The sequence below is a fragment of the Hyperoodon ampullatus genome (genome assembly GCF_949752795.1).
Source record: "Hyperoodon ampullatus genome assembly, chromosome: 2".
In the NCBI taxonomy this organism is placed as follows: Eukaryota; Metazoa; Chordata; class Mammalia; order Artiodactyla; family Ziphiidae; genus Hyperoodon; species Hyperoodon ampullatus.
The window spans coordinates 11884972-11904044 of NC_136915.1; the positions used below are offsets into that span (position 1 = coordinate 11884972).

Genomic DNA, 19073 nt, shown 5'->3' on the forward strand with positions numbered 1-19073 from the left:
GATCAGAAGCAAGCTCATCTATGCCGGATATCACTGTTAAAAGGACAGTCTTAAAAATGTGCGGAATTATCATTGTGATCATTGTTAAATCCAGCTATCCACTCCTACCTCTGCTGACTTCTCCTGTGGACATTATGGTGTATTCCATTCATTCTAAATATGACATTGAATAATTAGAGGACTGTATTTTTCTAACAAAATTGTTTTCTGAAAACCTTTTATAGGGAAAGCAGAGAATATGAAAGCCTATCTAAAGAGTGCAGAAGGCTATTTTGTCCTGAATAAAAGCACTACGATTGGAAGGCATGAAAATTCAGACCTTGTTTTAGAGGTAAGACCTCTTGCTAGCCAGTCCCCGACCCTCCCTACCCCTCACACCACCAAAAGTCCTTACTGTTCTGTGGACTCCAGTCTCTTGTAAAGCACAGCCTCTGGCTAACAGTCCCAGGCTTCCTCAGTGTGCCACCAATAACCATTCCCCGCATGTGCTGGGTCTCCCTGGCACATGTGGTAAGAATGAGCACAGTGCAAAGTGCGATGGGCCCTGTGTCCTTTGCTGACTGTGTGTGCAGTGTCCCACCCTGATGGCGCGGTTTGGAAGGTGGGCGTAGAGCTGATGCTTGACCTTCACCTGCTCCGCGTCTGGCAGCCACGGCCACCTGAAGTGCCCAGCTTGAGCAATGGCCTCTCGCCCTTTCCAGAGCTTCTGGAGACTCTGGGCCCCTCAGAGCCCTCCCCAGCACCCGTACCTCCAAGTAGTAAATCAGGGTAAGCCCTGGGCGAGGCCTCAGCGCTCTCTCACTTCATTTCATTCCATTCTCTGAATTAGCTGTGGCTTGGTCCACAGTCCCAGCTCATTGACAGCCAAGGAAGTTGGAAGAAATTGTAAGTAAGGAATTACAAAAACAGTGGCTTTGAGCCTTTTAAAATTTTGAAAGGGATTAAAATATTGAAGCAGAAAGAGAAATGCAATGGAATCCCTTTATGACTGTGAAAGGCAGACCACTCTCAGACTTCACTCAACAGATTTTTTTAAACTTTATTTTGAAATAATTATAGATGCACAAATAGTAGAGAGAATGGCACGAAGCATGTGTGGAGTCCTGTGCCATTTTACCACGTGTGGATTTGGGTGTGGCCATCAGGATATAGGAGTATTCCATCATCAGAGATGTCCCTTGTGATGCTCCTTTTATAGTCACAATTCCTCCTCCCACCATCGTCCCCACGCTCCGAAAACCGCTAATCTGTTCTCCGTCTCTATAAATTTCATCATTTATGTATGACCTTTGTGATTGATTTTTTTTTTTTTTCTGTCAGTGTAGTGCCCTTGACATCCATTTAGGTTATTAGCTTGTTCTTTTATTGCTGAGTAATAGTCCACGGTATGGACGTATCACCTATGTTTAAACATTCACTTTTTGAAGGACATTTTGTTTCCATTTGGGGCTATTACAAATAAATCTACTATAAACATTTGTGTACAGGTTTTTGTGTGAACATAAGTTTTTATTTCTCTGTGATAAATGCTCAGGAGTATGATTGCATGGATTAACATATGTGTTTATATATATTCGGTTTGTAAAGAAACTGCCAGACTTATCCAGCGTGGCTGTACCATTTTTCATTTCCACCAGCAATGTATGAGACACATCCTCACCAGCAATTAGCATAAACACTGTTTTTCATTGTAGCTGTTTTAGTAAGTGTGTAGTGGTATCTCATCATAGTCTTAACTTGCATTTCCCAAATCGATAGTGATGTTAAATGTCTTTTCATGTACGTGTTTGCCTTCTGCATATCCTCTTCAGTGAAATATCTCTTCATATCTTTTAAGTGTCTCTAATCGAATTGTTTAGTTTTTTACCATTGAGTTTTGAGAATTCTTTATGTATTTTAGATATGAGTCCCTTGTCAGATAGATGGTTTGCAAATATTTTCTCCCATCCGTAGCTTGTCTTTTCATTCTCTTAGCAGAGTATTTCACAGAGCAAAAGCTTTAAATTTTGATGAAGTCCAGGTAGTTATTTTTTCTTTTATAGATCATGCCTTTAGTGTCATGTCTAAGAACATGCCACAAGGTCCCTGACCCTGAGGATTTTCTCTTATGTTTTCTTCTAAGTGTTTTATAGTTTTATGTTTAAATCTATGAACCATTTTGGGTTCACTGTCGTTTATGATGTGAGATTTAGGTCAAAGTTCATTTTTCTTGCATGTGGATATTTAATTGTTCCAGAACCATTTGTTGAAAAGACTATCCTTTCTCCATTGAATGGCTTTTGCAAGTTTGTCAAAAATAATCTGGCCATACTTTCTATGGGGGCTACTTCTTAGTTCCCTATTATGTTTCATGGATCTATTTGTCATAATGGATCTACCATTATGACATAGCCTTGATTACTGTCGCTATGTAAGTCTTAAATCAGGTAGAGTGATTCCTCCCACTTTTCTTTAAAAATTTTTTTAACCTATTCTAGTTCCTTTGCCTTTCCATTTACATTTTAGTGTAAGCCTGTCTGTATATACAAAATATCATGCTGTAATTTTGATTGGAATTGTGTTTTATCCTATATCAATGTGAGAATAATTGATATACTCCTACATTGTCTTCCAATTCATGAACACGGTATATTTCTCCATTTATTCAGTGTCTCTCATGAGTGTTTTGTAGTTTTCAGCATACGAAACTTCAGCATCCTGTACATGTTTTGTTAGATTTACACTTAAGTATGTCTCTCTTTTCTTTTTTGAGTGATTGTAAATGGTATTATATTTTTAATTTTGGTGTCCACATGTTCATTGACAGTATATAGAAATACAGTTGATTTTTGTATGCTTCTTGGTATCTTGCAACCTTAACTGCACTTTCTTATATAAGGGCTTTTGTAGATTTCTTGGGATTTTATACATAAACAATCATGTCATCTGCAAATAAGAATAATTTTATTTCTCCTTTCAGAAAAGGAGATGTGAATGCCTTTAATCTTCTTCTCCTTGCTTTATTTCCCTGGTTAAGACTCCCAGGACTCTGCTGAACAAGAGCAGTGTATAAATCCTTATATTTGCTTGTTCCTGACCTTAGGGGAAAGCAGTCAGTCTTTCACCGTTAAGTAGGAGGTTAGCTGTAGGGTTTTTATACATGTTCTTACGAAGTGAGAAATTTCCCCCTTTATTCCTAGTTTTCTGAGAATGTTTATTGTAAACGCAACAGATTTAAAGATAACTCCATGAACCTCCCCGTGAGATTCTCCTCCATGATATGGTCTCCCTTCAAGGACACAGAACATCTGTTCAGTGTGCAAAGTGGGAGGAAAAAGAAGAAGAAGAAGAACTGTAGTTTCTTCTTTATCCTAACAAGGCATAGATTTGGGGTAGTTTTATTTCCTGTCTGGCTAAAGTAGAGACAGAGATCTCTGTTTTGAACCTGACTATGATATTAGAAAACTGTAGTAATTTTTAAAAGCACAGGCTTTGGAGATAGACAGACCTGGGTTTGAATCTCATTAGGCTACTTTGTGGCTGAGTGACTTCAAACAAATTACTTAATCACTCTGAGCTCCTTTTCCCTGTCTGTAAACCTCTTACCTCACGGTTATTCTGAGGATTAAGTGAGAAATGCATATAAAGAGCCTGGCATGTGGTGCTCAGTGAATGACACAATGATCATTATTATGGTCTCATAAAACAGTGACTGAGAAGAATCCTCAGAGGTGCACAGGGTTGAGATGAGGATCCACTGACATTAATAAGCCATTTGGAAAAGGGAACTAATGAGGACAGTTAGTAACTAGACAGAAATTGAGTTGCATTCATTGTATAGAAATAATTGACTGCTGACTGCTCCTCGGACGTAGCTTAAGAAATACGTCACTGGGCTTCCCTGGTGGCGAAGTGGTTGAGAGTCCGCCTGCCGATGCAAGGGACACGGGTTCGTGCCCCGGTCCGGGAATATCCCACATGCCGCGGAGCGGCTGGGCCCACGAGCCATGGCCGCTGAGCCAGCGTGTCCGGAGCCTGAGCTCCGCAACGGGAGAGGCCACAACAGTGAGAGGCCCGTGTACCGCAAAAAAAAAAAAAAATTTCAGGGATTTATATTACTAATAATCATCCTTGCAATTACCCAGAGGTTACATCTAGCAAATAAAAAAGATTGTTTGTTTTATTGGCCTGGATCAAACCTAAAGAATAGGCAGTCATGCTTCTAAATATTTCTACTCATCAGCAAGGCTGACATGTTGTTTTGACTATTGGTATCATAGTATTTTGACATCATTTACTCTTTCCGATAATGGAAGGTAGTTACATGCTTCTTGTTTTTAAAAATTGGGAGAAAGGAAAATATAAGGAAGAAAATAAAAGTCACTTGTAATCATTTGGCTCAGGGAAAAATCAATATTGATATTTGCAGGGTTTTACCCTCCAGACTTTTTTCTATATCCTGTAAGGAGTTTGGTTCCCTAAGGCAATAGGAAGCCTGTTTATAGCCAGGCTAGTGAGAACTGTTTATAGTCAACAGTGATAACTGTTGCTATCACTCATTCATTGCACAGTATTTACCCAGAGCCTCAGCACCGAGCCAAGTCTAGGGGTACGGCGATGTCAGAACTGGACATGGTCCCTGCCATCAGGAAGCTGCCAGGAGAGAGAGAAATAAGTCAAATGATCCCACAAAGGTGTGACTAATTCCATTCCAATATTGGGGCTGTAAAGGAAAGGAATATGGAAGACAAGGAGGACTTAACTAGACAAAAGGAGAAGGGAATGGCATGTGCAAAGGCCCTGGGGTGGAAGAGCATATTGTGAGCCCAAGGGACTGAGAGAAAACCAGGGCATCCAGAAGTCAGAGTGGGAAGGAGGAGGGCTAAGGGACAAGTCGGCCTCCTTCATGTCACCCTAAGGGTTTTGGTCTTTATCTGAAAAGCAGTGGGAAGAAGGCTTGAAGCATTGTCAACAAGGGGGAGACCTGCCAGTGCACCTCCCGGCTGCTGTGTGCAGACGAGCCGTCAGGAGCTCTATTCACAATCTCCCCTCTCCCATTTCACACGGCTCAAAAGCCTCAGCCTTGCTCGTTTCACAGCTAAACCTTGCGAGTTATAATTTATATGATTTGATGTGCCTTGTAAACTGTAATTTTTAGAGTTGGATGTGGCTGTTATTTAAACTCTGCTGAGAAAGGGACTCAGTTCTTCCAGAATGAAGAAACACCAAAGCCAGTGGTTGTTGGATTTTCCGTATGTTTAAGAGTGGTTGTTCAACATGAACTCCTAGGCATTCTGACCCAATGGGTTTGGGGTAAGGCCCAGCAATCTTCACATTTATATGCTCCCCAGGTTCAGGTGGGGGGAATGGAGTCCCCTGGAGTTGGCTCCAGGACCACACTTTGAGAACCCCACCATCAGTGCTCCCTCCCTCTCCCTTCTTGATCAGCAGAGCTCCTGCTTGTGTGTGTGTGTGTGTGTGTGTGTGTGTGTGTATTCTTTCAATAAACTTTGTTTTGAGGAAAAGAGAAGCGAAGGGTAAACAATGAAGGGCTGACTGACCCTACCCCCTCCCCAGGGACTCCCGCAGTCCCACCCTGGGGAAGTCCCAGGATCCCTAGAAGACTGAGCTCTAGGACAGCCCAAGTCAGTGCAGGGCTGCAGCTAGAAGGGTGGAGATGGAAGAGAAAAACAAAGAACAGACATGACAGGGGGATGAAATGCTGGTGTCCACCCCTCACCCTCGGTGGTCAGTGTCCTGCCAGGCATCTCCTTTCTCATGGGTTTAGCCATCTCTCCAGGCTCTGTCAGCCCTTCTCGCGTGGGATCTGAGGGTCGTGAAGCCAGACTGATCTCATACACACACCCCAGATCCCATCCAGCCGGATGACTCTCGTCCCTTTTCCTGGCCCCTGCCAGTTCTGGGCTGCCTCTCAGGAAAGTACCAGAGCCTACACCATAATCTTGTTTATTATTAGTAAACAAGGCTGCTGGGATTCTCCTATTATTTGCATCATTTCACGGACGTGCAGGTATGTCTGCTCTGTCAAAGGACACACACAGCTGTAACTCGGATGGGCATGGCCAAATTGCCCACCAGAGGTTTCCGGATGTGGTGTCCTGCCAGCAGTGGACGCCCGTCTCCCACTCCCTCCCCAGCCTAGGGTGCTGACCCCCCATTGGATCTTCACTGATCTACGGGGTGAAGTATGGTACCTGTGTCATTTTAATTCACATTTCTCTTATTCTAAGCGAACACCTGCATTTTGAGACATAAGGTGACAGGTGGGCTCTCTGTGGGGAAATCCACGGAATGACACAGGCCTGGGAGGGTGCACTTGCTGGCTCCCCATCTGCATCGCGCTTGTCCTCCCGCCTGGGTCGTGCTCCCGTCCCCCCCTCCCCCCCACCTCACCCCTGGCTTCTCCCCAAGTGCTCCTCGCTCTGGGGGTTCACTTGTTTGGTCTCGCCAGTCCTCAGGGAATGTTTTGTCCCCTGTTTGGGAACTGGCGGCTGATTTCATTGGTCAGTTCCCACCACAGCAATTGATGGGTGTAGTTTCTCAACGGCAGATGGAGGGCTTCCAAGAGGAAAAAGTTCAAAGGAAGGGGCTAGATCGTGATCTCATTTTTCTCATTGTTTTATTGTGGTAAGATATGCATAACATAAAATTTACCATCTTAACCACTTTTATTAAGTGTGCAGTTCAGTGGCATTAAATATATTCACACTGTTGTGCAGCCGTCACCCCCATCCATCTCCAGAACTCTTTGAATCTTGCAGAACTGAAACTGCACCCATGAAAGAACAACTCCCCATGCCCCCCCCGGCCCAACCCCCGGCAACCACCGTTCTGCTTTCTCTCTATGACCTTGACTACTCTGGGTATCTCATATAAGTAGAATCATACCAGTATTTGTCTTTTCGTGACTGGCTTCTTTCACTGAGTATAATGTCCATGTTCATCCATGCTGTAGCATGTGTCCAAATTTCCTTCCTTTTTTAAGGCTGAATAATATTCCATTGTGTGGATTCACCACATTTTGTTTATTCATTCATCTACCAATGGACACTTGGGTTGTTTCCACCTTTTGGCTGTTGCAAACAACCCTATGAACATGGGTGTATAAATATCTCTTCAAGCCCCTGCTTTCAGTTCTTTGTGATATATACCCAAAACTAGACTTGCTGGATCATATGATAATTTTATTTTTAATTGTTTGAGGAACTGCCATGCTGTTTTCCATAGTGGCTGGAACAATTTACATTCTCACAACAGTGCACAAGGGTTCCACTTGCCCTGCGTCCTCACCAACACTTGTTATTTCCATTTTTTTTTTTTTTTTTTTTTTTTTTTGCAGTACGCGGGCCTCTCACTGTTGTGGCCTCTCCCGTTGCGGAGCCCAGGCTCCGGACACGCAGGCTCAGCGGACATGGCTCACGGGCCCAGACGCTCCGCAGCATGTGGGATCCTCCCAGACCGGGGCACGAACCCGTGTCCCCTGCATCGGCAGGCAGACTCCCAACCACTGCACCACCAGGGAAGCCCTTCCCTTTTTTTTTTTTTTTTATAGTAGCCATTCTGATGGATGTGAGATGAAAGAAATTTTCGATCATAATCTTTTGAATAGCATACATAATACAAATAGCTACAGCATACATTTATGGACTACTTACTGTATCTCACATGGCTTTATACATCATCTATGTATGTTCTGTATATATATTTACAGAATTATATCCTCAAAACAAATCCTGTGCAGGTGAGAACTACTATTATCATTATTATCCTCATTTGATGACATGGAAATGGGACTCAGAAAGGTTAAGAAACTGGCCCAAATCACACAGCTAGTCAGGGGAGGTGAGACTGAGGTCAGACTGAGCTGACTCAAGTTTCTAAAAAGAGAAGCTTCACTTTTTGAGTGTATTTAGCTTTGGGAACATCTGATATCTAAATTGGAAATTCTCAGTTAACTGAGATAACAAGATAATTGAGTAAGCTAGGGAAATTCCACCCTGTGGAATCGAGAAAGGGGTTTGTCAGTAAAATGTGAGATCAATGTTCTCCTGATCCTCATTCATGCAACAGACTGAGGTGGCGCCATCTAGGGGGCGATTTGGGTAAAGAGGAAACATTGACCTGGTGCTTTCCCAGGAAGAGGAGCATTGGGGCTGTTAAGTGGGGGCCCAGCAAGAAACAGCACTTATCTCTCCAATCAAGCCAGAGTAAGTACTCTGCTTATAAGGACTGGTGGAGTTCAATTAGTCCCACCTGGATAACCCAGGATAGTCTCCCACTTTTTAAAAACTTTTTAAAAAGTTTTTGGCTGCGTTTGGTCTTCGTTGCTGAGCACAGGCTTTCTCTAGTTGCAGCGAGCGAAGGCTACTCTTTGTTTTGGTGCACGGGTTTCTCATTGCAGTGGCTTCTCTTGTTGCAGAGGACGGGCTCTAGGCGCGCAGACTCAGTAGTTGTGGCACGTGGGCTCAGTAGTTGTGGCTCATGGGCTCTGGAGTGTAGGCTTGGTAGTTGTGGCACACGGGCTTCGTTGCTCCATGGCATGTGGGATCTTCCAGGACCAGGGCTCAAACCCGTGTCCCCTGCATTGGCAGGCAGATTCTTAACCCCTGCGCCACCAGGGAAGTTCCTAGTCTCCCTCTTTTAAGAGCACTGATTAGTAACCTTGACATCGGCACAGTCCCTTTGGCCACCTCATGGAGCATATTCCCAGGTTCTGGGGATCACGGCATGGGCATCCTTGGGAGACCATTCTGCCCAGCACATTAATACTACCACCTGACTGGACCGTTGCTTTGGGACTGGTCTGAGAGCTTTCTGGCAGAATCAGTAGGATCAATGCCACAGGCCACGGAGAAAGATGGTTGGATGAGCTGGAAGGTGATAATACCGTTACCAAGAGGGCAGGAAGCAAGACTGGTTGAGTGAGCAGCTCAACATCCCGGAAGCAGCCAGGCAGTTTGGGGCCTGGAGATGAACCAGGGGTTGGAAATACACACCTGCAAATCAAGGGGGTGGTACAGTGGCCCCAGCCCATGGACAGAGTGCAGAGGAAATGGACATCTGAAGGGAGAGGAGCCCAGCGTGGAGACCTGGAAGCAGTCAGAGAGGTGAGGGAGCCAGAGAGCTGTTGCCAGGCTGAGGGTATTCATCACAGAGACAGCTTGCTTTGTGCCAGGTACTGTTCTGGGCACTTTCGAGTGTATTAACTGATTTCATCCTTAGGAGGTTAGTGTTGTTTGCCCCACTTTACAGATGAGGGCGTTGAGGCACAGATAGGCTGAGTATCCTGCCTGGGGTCACAGAGGGAGGCTGGGACACTGGGCACCACGCTCGGGCAGTCTGATTTCAGGATCAGCCTCTCCTTAGGTCTTGCCGGTCCACAGGGCTCTCCCGGGGAGACCGGGGCGGAAGGATCCAGCTGACGGGGAAGCAGAGAAGCTTCTTCTTTCCTTCCACTCCCAGACTCGTCGTCTCACCAGCGCCTGGCCGTTTCCTCATATCCTTATTCTTTTGAAAACCCCATTTTTTTGTTTTTTTTACTATTTCTGCACTACATCCCTTTCCTGAGGAAGTGGGGGGATGGGGCTGGGGGATCGGATAGCCTAGAACCAAAAGGTTAAAAGAAATAGATAAAACACACACACACACACACACACACACACACACACACACGAGTTAATTTCAAAAATGTTATCCCACTCCTTTGAACATTTCACCAAGCAGTACCTTTTGTCAATCCTACGAAGCCCAGCTTATCAAACTCATTTTTGCTGCTCAGGGAGCAACCAAAGAGAAGCAAAGAACCATGCCCCAGGCTGCACAGTTGGAAGGTAGCAGATGTGGGACTTGAACTCAAGGCTTTCTAACTCCAGAGCCCATCCTCTTGCTCATAATAGAGAACATTTCCCATTTGCCCTATGTTCTCTTCTAAGTGCTTTTGTATGTATTATATCATTTATACGTCACCAGTAACTTACAAGACTGTCCTTTTGTTACCTTACAGATGAGGAAGCTGAGGTATCACTTGCCCAAGGTCACCCTGCTAGGAAGTAGGAGAGCTGGGCTCGAGCCCAGTCTAATAACCACCACGTGGCCCTGCTTCCCCAACCCCTGAACCACCAGGCCACGTGCCTCTCTCTGACAACTGTGTCACATGTCACAGGGAGGCCGAGAGCCCGAGGAGGCCCCCGAGGGCAATGGCAGTGGGTTGAGGACCCAGCGGGAGAGGAACCTCTTGAAGCCATTTGACCATAAAGGAAAGGAAGGGGGAACGGGCGGCGTTTCCAGGCCGAGGGGGTGGTGAGCACGTTCACAGGTTAGACGGAAGTTACACTGTCAAGGTGAGGATGCAGAAGAGGAGATGGTTGAGGAGAGGGACCAGACCAGGGTGGGATGAAGGCAGGACCACCCGGAGGCCCTTGGCAGCTACGAGAAGCCTTGAAGTTCCCATCTAAGAGCTTCTCCATGCCTGGGAAGTCCAGGTCCTGGCAGGGAGCTGAAGGCACATTCACAGGGGTGTGGAGTGATGGAGGGGAGTTTCCTGAAGGTACTCCATAGGGAGTGGGCAGGGCTCAGAGAAACCACAAAGAATAGTGCAGGGCCCAGAGCTCGTATGAGTGAGGACTGTTCCCACCCCCAGAGCTGAGGGGTGAGGGGCAGGGGCATTTCCTGGGACCCGGAGACCCCGAGGGCTGGGCAGAGTCCTCTGAGGGAAGCTGTGTGGCCCCACAGAAAGGAAGCCAGGGGAGTAAGTACCCCAAGCTCTCTCCTCCCTGCTCTGATCTCTAACTCCCCATTGGCCAAACCCAACCAGAAACCAGAGGCAAGGAGCCCATCAGCCCATGGATATAGCTGCACAGGTGGGCCTGCTGGGCAGAGGGCGCCGTGGAAAGGGATGGAGGAGGGTCGGGAGAAGCAGACGGAGAATACCGGCAGGTGCAGGAGGTGAAGACCTAGGAGGCTCTTGTCAAAGTAGAATGAAAAGCCTGAGAGCAGGGACCTGCTGGCTGGGGGGCCCAAAGTGCACTGGGCCAGCCTCAGGACAGAAGTGTGAGGGTGGCAGGAGCGTTTTGGGGCCAGGATGGACTTGAAGGAGCTGGTGAGCTTGAGCAGGGCCCAGCCTGGGTGAGCATAGGGCATTACCCATAGGGAGCAAACAGGGAGCAAAAGGTACGTGACTCAAGGAGAGGATGAGACAGAGGATAAGGAAGGCCGGGAGTGGGAGTTTATGGTCTGAGGTGGGGCTTCCCAGTTCCAGGTGATGCAAGGTTGAAACCTAGCTCCAAAGGACGGTTCCAGGTACACGTCGAACCTCAGCGACAATGTCAGCGAACCTCAGGGCAACGTCATAACTAAGTCAGCTTCCCGAGGAGGCTTCCTTAAAGCACAGGGGTCATTAGAGCAGATGGTCATTGTTAATAGAAGTTTTAACGTCTCAATATATTAAGGACTCACTATATACTTTTTAAAGACATTTTAAATGCAGGAGCCTTAAAAAATGCACTTGTTTTCTATATTAGGTCCTGCCTGTCTCCTCTCTCATTATTAAATCACTCTCTACTCTGAAAATCACAGGTTACAAATCAAAGGTACAAGTTTTGGAATTACACTTGGGTTCAAACCCTGACATTGCCCTGGGCCAGCATCCTGATGTTGAGTGAGTCCCTTCATCTTAGCCATTTTTTAAATCGTGGTAAAATACCTATAAATTTTACCATCTTAACCACTTTTAAGTGTACAGATCAGTAGTTGTAAGTTATTCACATTGTTGTGCAACCAGCCTCAGAATTTTTCATCTTGCAAAACTGAAACTGTACCCATTAAACAACAATTCCCCGTTTCCCCTTCCCCAGCTCCTGGCAACCCCCGTTCTATTTTGTTTCTATGAGCTTGACTACTTTATGTACCTCACATAGTGGAATCATACAAAATTTGCCTTTTTGTGACACTTATTTCACATTATGTCCTCACGGTTCATCCATGTAGCATGTGTCAGAATTTCCTTCCTCCTACACTGAATAATATTCCACTGTATGGATGGACCACATTTTGCTTATCCAATCATCAGTCAGTGGGCACTTGGGTGGCTTCCACCTTTTGGCAATTGTGAATAATGCTACTATAAACATGAGTGTACAAATAACTCTTTAAGTTCCTGCTTTCAATTCTTTGGGGTATATACCCAGAAGTGGACTTGCTGGATCATATGATAATTTTATTCTAAATTGTTTGAGAAGCCGCTCTACTGTTTTTCGTATCAGCTGCACCATTTTACATTCTCAGCGGTGCATAAGTGTTCCCCTACTCTACATCCTTGCCAACACTTGTTATTTTCTGTTGCTGTTTGTTTGTTTTTGATAGTAGCCATCCTAATGGGTATGAGGGGTATCTCACTGTGGTTTTGATTTGAATTTCCCTAATGACTAGTAATGTTGAGCATCTTTTTATATGCTTGTTGGACATTTATATATCTTCTTTGGAGAAATGTCTATTCCAGTTCTTTGCCCATATTCGATCAGGTTATTTGCGGGTTCTTTTTTGTTGTTGTTGTTGTTGAGTTATAGTTCTCTATATATTCTTCATATTAACCCTTTTTCAGATTTGTGATTTGCAACTATTTTCTCCCATTCTCTAGGTGGCCTTTCACCCTGTTTATTGTGTCCTTTGATTCACAGAAGTTTCAATTTTTGATACAGTTGAATTTATCTATTTTTACTTTTGCTGCCTATGCTTTTGGTATCATATCCAAAAATCCATTGCCAAATCCAATGTCATAAAGCTTTCCTCCTGTGTTTTCCTCTTAAAGTTTTATAGTTTTAGACGATGTTTAAGTCTTTGATCCACTTTGAGTTACTTTTTATACATGGTGTAAGGTAAGAGTTCAACTTAATTCTTTTGCAGTCTTTCCCAGCATCATTTGTTGAAAATACTGTTCTTTCCCCATTGAATAATCTTGGCACCCTTGTCAAAAATCATTGGACCATATATGCAAAGTTTTATTTCTGTGCTCTCTATTCTATTCTATTGGCCTATGTTCCTGACCTTATGTCAGTATCACACTGTTTTGATTACTGTACCTTTGTATGCAGTAAGTTTTGAAATCAGGAAGTGTGAGACCTCCAGCTTTGCTTTTCTTTCTCAAGATTATTTTGGCTATTTGGGGTCCACTGAGATTCCATATGAATTTTAGGATGGATTTTTCTATTTCTGCAAAAACTGCTGTTGGTATTTTGAATCTGTAGATCCTGCTGCGTAGTAATGACATCTTAACAATATTAAGTCTTCCAACCCATGAATACAGGGTGTCTTTCCATTTATTTGTGTCTTTAATTCCTTTCAGCAGCACTTTGTAGTTTTCAGTGTACACATCTTTTACCACCTTGGTAAACTTATCCCACAATATGTTATTCTTTTTGATGCTATCATAAATGAAATTATTTTCTTAACTTTCTTTTCAGATTGTTCATTGTGAGCATATAGAAACACAACTGATGTTTGTGTGTTCATTTTGTGTCCTACGATTTTGCTAGTGAATGTTATTTATTAGTTCTAAGAGGGTTGTGGTTTTTCATGGACCCTTTAGGATTTTGTACATGTAAGATCATGTTGCCTGTGAACAGAGGTAATTTTACTTCTTCCTTTCGAATTTGGATACCTTTATTTCTTTTTCTTGCCTAATTGCTCTGGCTAGGACTTCCAGTACTTTGTTGAATAGAAGTGGCAAAAGCAGGTATCCTTATCTTATTCTTGAAATTAGAGGAAAAGCTTTCAGTCTTTCACCTTTGAGTATGATGCTACCTGTGGGCCTTTCATATTTGACCTTTATTATGTTGAGGTAATTTCCCTCTATTCCCTGTTTGTTGAGTGCTTTTATCATGAAAGAGTGTTGCATTTTATCAAATGCTTTTTGTACTTCAATCGAGATGATCATTTTTTTCCTTCTTTCTGTTAATGTGTTGTATTACGTGGATTAATTTTCATATGTTGAACCATCAAGTCTGCATTCCAAGAATAAATCCCACTTGGTCATAGTGTATGATCCTTTTAATGTGCTGTTGAATTCGGTTTCCTCCTATTTTGTTGAGGATTGTGGTATCAGTGTTCATAAGAGATATTGGTCTGTAGTTTTCTTGTAGTGTCTTTGTCTGGGTTTGGTATCAAGGTAATGCTGTCCTCTCACTTCAACTTTTGAGTCTCAGCTTCTTCATCTCTAAGATGGAGATAATAACAGAGTCCCTGTTTAGGGCTGTCATGCAGATTAAATGATAAAAATGCACACAAAATGCTTCATCAGGGCCGAGTTCACAGGAAGCCCTCAAAATATGTTAGATGATGATAAGGATAATAATAAAAATAATAATAAATAAATAACAGTTCATCTCATAGTTGGACAGCTGAGTAGGATGGAGCTTATACAGTCAGTCTGTATTAGCAGCAGGGCGTCTGTCCAGTAGCAGCATTTAGCAATTTTCCAAGTAAAGGAAGCGAGTGATATTATAGGGCCGAACTAGGAAGCTGTCTCCTGGCCTAACATGTGGTAGAGGCTCACCCAAATTTGTGGAGTCATTTAAAACTTCCTGCTTGCTTTGATTTCTTAATAATGGCTTGACAGTTTTTGAGGAACTGAAAGCAGTGAAGCCTGGGAAGAGAAAAACAAAATGTAACACACAGAATTTCTCTCATTCATGGGTTATCAAAGGTTCAAAGGACACAAAGATCGATGGCAATGGTGATGAAGATGATGTGGGTGACATTTTCCAAAGAACTAATGTGTTTTCATTTTTTTTAATACTTTATTTTTTTGAACAGTTTTAGGTTTACAGGAATTTTAGCAGAGAATACAGAGAGTTCCGATATATCCACCCCTCCAATACACACAGTTTCCCCTATTATTAACATCATGCATTAGTGCGGTACATTTGTTACAACTGATGAACCAATATTGATATGCTATTATTAACTAAGTCCATAGTTTACATTAGGGTTCACTCTTTGCGTTGTACGTTCTTTCGTTTTGACAAATGTATAGTGACAAGTATTCACCATTACAGTATCATAAAAAATATTTTCACTGCCGTAAAATCCCCTGTGCCCCTCCTCTTCATCCTGAGCCCCAGATCCCCTGTGCCCCTGGCAAGCACTGATCTTTTACTCTCCTTATAGTTTTACTTTTTCCAGAATTTAATACAGTTGGAATCATACAGTATGTAACCTTTTCAGACTAGGTTCTTTCACTAAGCAATATGCATTTAAGATTCCTCCATGTCTTTTTTGTTATTTGACAACTCATTTATTTTTATCACTAGTATTTCATTGTATGGATGTACAACAATTTGTTTATCCATTTACCTTTTAAAGGACATCTTGGTTGCTTCCAGTTTTTGGCAGTTATGAATAAAGATGCTGTAAGCATGTATCCAAAATAACTGAGTCTTCGTGTATATAGAGAACAGACTGTGGTTGCCAAGGGGGAGGGGGTTGAGGGAGAGATGGAGTGGGGGGTTGAGGTTAGCAGATGTGAGCTGTTACATCCAGGATGGAGAAACAACAAGGTCCTACTGTATAGCACAGGGAACTATATTCAATATCCTGTGATAAACCATAATGGAAAAGAATATTTTTAAAAGAATGTATATATATGTATAACTGAATCACTTTGCTGTACAGCAGAAATTAATACAACATTGTAAATCAACTACATTTCAATAAAATAAATAAACAATATAAATGAGTCTTAAAAGTCAACAATAAGAAACCAAACAACCCAACTTAAAAATGGGCAAAAGAGCTCAACAGACACCTCACCAAAGAAAATCTACAGATGTCAAATAAGCATATGAAAAGATGTTAAACATCATATATCATTAAGGAATTTCAAATAAACATGAAATATCTCTTCATTTATTTAGACTAGTTTGATTTCTTTCATCAACATTTTGTAGTTTTCTTCATATACCTCTTCATATAGCTAAATATTTTGTTAGATTTATTCCTAAGTACTTCATTTTTTTTTTTGGTGCTAATGTGAATGGTGTTGTGTTTTTAATTTCATATTCCACTTGTTCATTGTTGGTATATAGGAAAGCAATTGACTTTTGTATATTAATCATGTATCCTGCAACCTGGCTACAATGGCTCATTAGTTCCAGGAGGGCTTTCTGTCGGTTCCTTGGGATTTTCTGCATAGACAATCATGCCATCTGCAAAATGGGCAAAAGATCTGAACAAACACCTCACCAAAGAAGTTTTCTTTTTCCTTCCCAATCTATCTTTTATTCTCTTTTCTTGCCTTGTTGCATTAGCTAGGAGATACAGTACAATGTTGAAAATGAGTGGTGAAAGGGGACATCTTCACCTTATTCCTGATCTTAATTGGAAAGTTTCTAGTTTCTCACCATTAAATATGACGTTAGCTTTAGGGTTTTTATAGATGTACTTTATCAGGTTGAGGAAGTTCCCCTCCATCCCTAATTTGCCAAGAGTTGTTTTGGTGATTTGGTGGTTTGTTAGTTTATCATGCATGGGTGTTTAATTTTGTCAAATGCTCTTCTTGCATCTACTGTTAGGATAATGCGATTTCTCTTCTCTACGCTGTTGATGTGATGGATTACATTAATTGATTTCCAAATGTTGAACCAGCCTTGCATACCTGGAATAAATCCCACTTGACTGTGGTGTAGAACTCTTTTTATACATCACTGGATTCAATTTGCTCATATTTTGTTGAGGATTTTGCATCTATGTTCATGAGAGGTATTGGTCTGCAATTTTCCTGTTTTGTAATATCTTTTTCTGGTTTTGCTATTAGAATAAGTTTGGCCTCACAGAATGAGCTGGGAAGTGTTCTCTCTTCTTCTATTTTTTGGAAGAGATTATTGAGAACGGGTATCATTCTTTCCTTAATGTTTGATAGAATTTACCAGTGAACCCATCCAGGCCTGGTGCTTTCCATTTTGGAAGGTTATTCATTATTGATTCAAATTCTTTACTAGATATGAGTCTATTCAGAGTATTTATTTCTCCTTTTGTGAGTTTCAGTAGATTGTGTCTTTCAAGGAAATGGTCCACTTCATTAAGTTATAAAATCTGTGGGCATAGAATTATTCATAATATTCCTTTATTATCCCTTCAGTGTCCATGAGATCAGTAGTGATGCCATCGCTTTCATTTCTGATTTTAGTAATTTGTATCTTCTCTCTTTTTTTCTTGGTTATCCTGCTAGAGGTTTGTCAATTTTATTGATCTTTACCAAAAAAAAAAAAGCCAAACAGCTCTTTATTTTGCTGACGTTTCTCTGTTGTTTTCCTGCTTTTTATTTCATTCATTGCTTCTTTTCTTCTGCTTGTGGTAGGCTTATATTGCTCTTCTTTCTCTAGTTTCATAAGGTGGAAGCTTAGATCTTTTCAAATGTATGCCTTCAATGCCATAAACTTCCCTCCAAGCACTGCTTTCACTGCATCTTGCAAATTTTCATAGGTTGTATTTTCATTTTCATTTAGCTCAAGATAAATTTTTATTTCCAATGAGACTTCCTCCTTGACCCATCTGTTATTTAGCGGTGTGTTGTTTAATCTCCAAATATTTGGGGATTTTCCAGCTGTCTTTCTGGTATTGGTTTCTAGCCTAATTCCATTGTGTTCTGAAAACGTACTTTGCATAATTTGTATTCTTTTACATTTGTTGAGGTATATTTCGTGGCCTGGAATGTGGTCTGCTTGGTGAATGTTCCATGGGAGCTTGAGACGGATGTGTGTTTTGTTGCTGTGGGATGAAGCTGTGTGGTTGCCAGTTAGATCCAGATGATGGTAGTGCTGTTCAGTTCAACTTCATTCTTACTAATTTTCTGCCTGGTGGGTCTGCCCGTCACTGACAGAGGGCTGTTGAGGTCTCCAGCTACCATGATGGATTCATCTGCTTCTCCTTGCAGTTCTATCAGTTTTTGCCTTCCATACTTTGATGCTCTATTGTTGGGTACATACAAGGAAGGACTGTTATGTCTGCTTGGAGAATCGACCCCTTTATCACTATGTATCGCCTCTCTTTATCCCTGATAACTTTCCTTCCTCTGGAGTTGGCTCTGCCTGAAATTAATAGAGCTACTCCTGCTTTCTTCTTGTGTTTCAGTATTTTAAGTGCCAAAGTGTTTGGTAGGAATTTGAATAGTGGGTAAAGGCACAGTCATTTGAATCAGGCAAACCTGGGAACAAGCCAAGCGAGTCAACGTGGCTGACTGTGGGCACACTTAATAGTTCTATGCCTCAGTTTCCTCATCTAAAAAGTGAGTAATTATCGGACCTACTGTACAGCACAGGGAACTATATTCAATATCTTGCAGTAACCTGTGATAGAAAAGAATCTGAAAAAGAATAGATATTATACATATGTATAACTGAATTACTTTGCTGTACACCTGAAACTAACACAACATTGTAAATCAACTAGACTTCAATAAAAAATTAAATTTTTTTGAAATGAGGAAGTATCCCTTTGAATTATTGTGAAGATGAGATGGGATAATGCAGTAAAGCACTTAGCAAATTTCCTGGCATTTGTGTAATTACACTTAATGTGTCATTAATATATTCTACTAATATATGCAGTTATATTATTATCTATTCATATAATGTAAGCTATTATTAATATAAGCTATTGGTTATAATTATATTGTGGGACGTTAGTATAGATTTCTAATTCCAAGTACTCTCTATGAAAGTTGGATGAGGCACTCTGAGAAGAGTGACTTAGAAAATAATTGCAAAGTCTCAGGCTGGAGTGGATGGCTCATAGGCAGTGTCCTGAGAAGACAGAGGATTTCGCCCATGCCCTGCAGCCCATAGTCCAGGGCGCCGGGGCCAGGGGGGATGTGATATTTCCTCCTTGGTGCCGAGGTTTGCTCATTCTTCTTATCAAAGTGGTTACACAGGAGGTTTCTGACGCCACTGACAATTCACTGTCTGGGCTCTCTCTCTTTTGGGGGAAATGGGGTCACACCAGGGCCCCTATTGAAAAATAGATCATCTTTGGTTAGATAAATTCTGAGTAGCTTTTAAGAAGCAATAGTAATAATTAATCAC

General features: G+C 42.2%; 1 protein-coding gene across 1 annotated transcript in view; it reads left to right on the plus strand.

The window, feature by feature from the left end:
* Positions 1 to 238: 238 nt before the first annotated feature.
* Positions 239 to 19073, plus strand: part of LOC307063662 (forkhead-associated domain-containing protein 1-like) — a gene marked incomplete at both ends in the record, with an annotated part of 101566 nt that continues 82731 nt past the window's right edge. Inside the window, 1 exon segment of the mRNA XM_079719895.1 lies at positions 239 to 331. Coding sequence (XP_079576021.1) covers positions 239 to 331 — 93 coding nt within the window.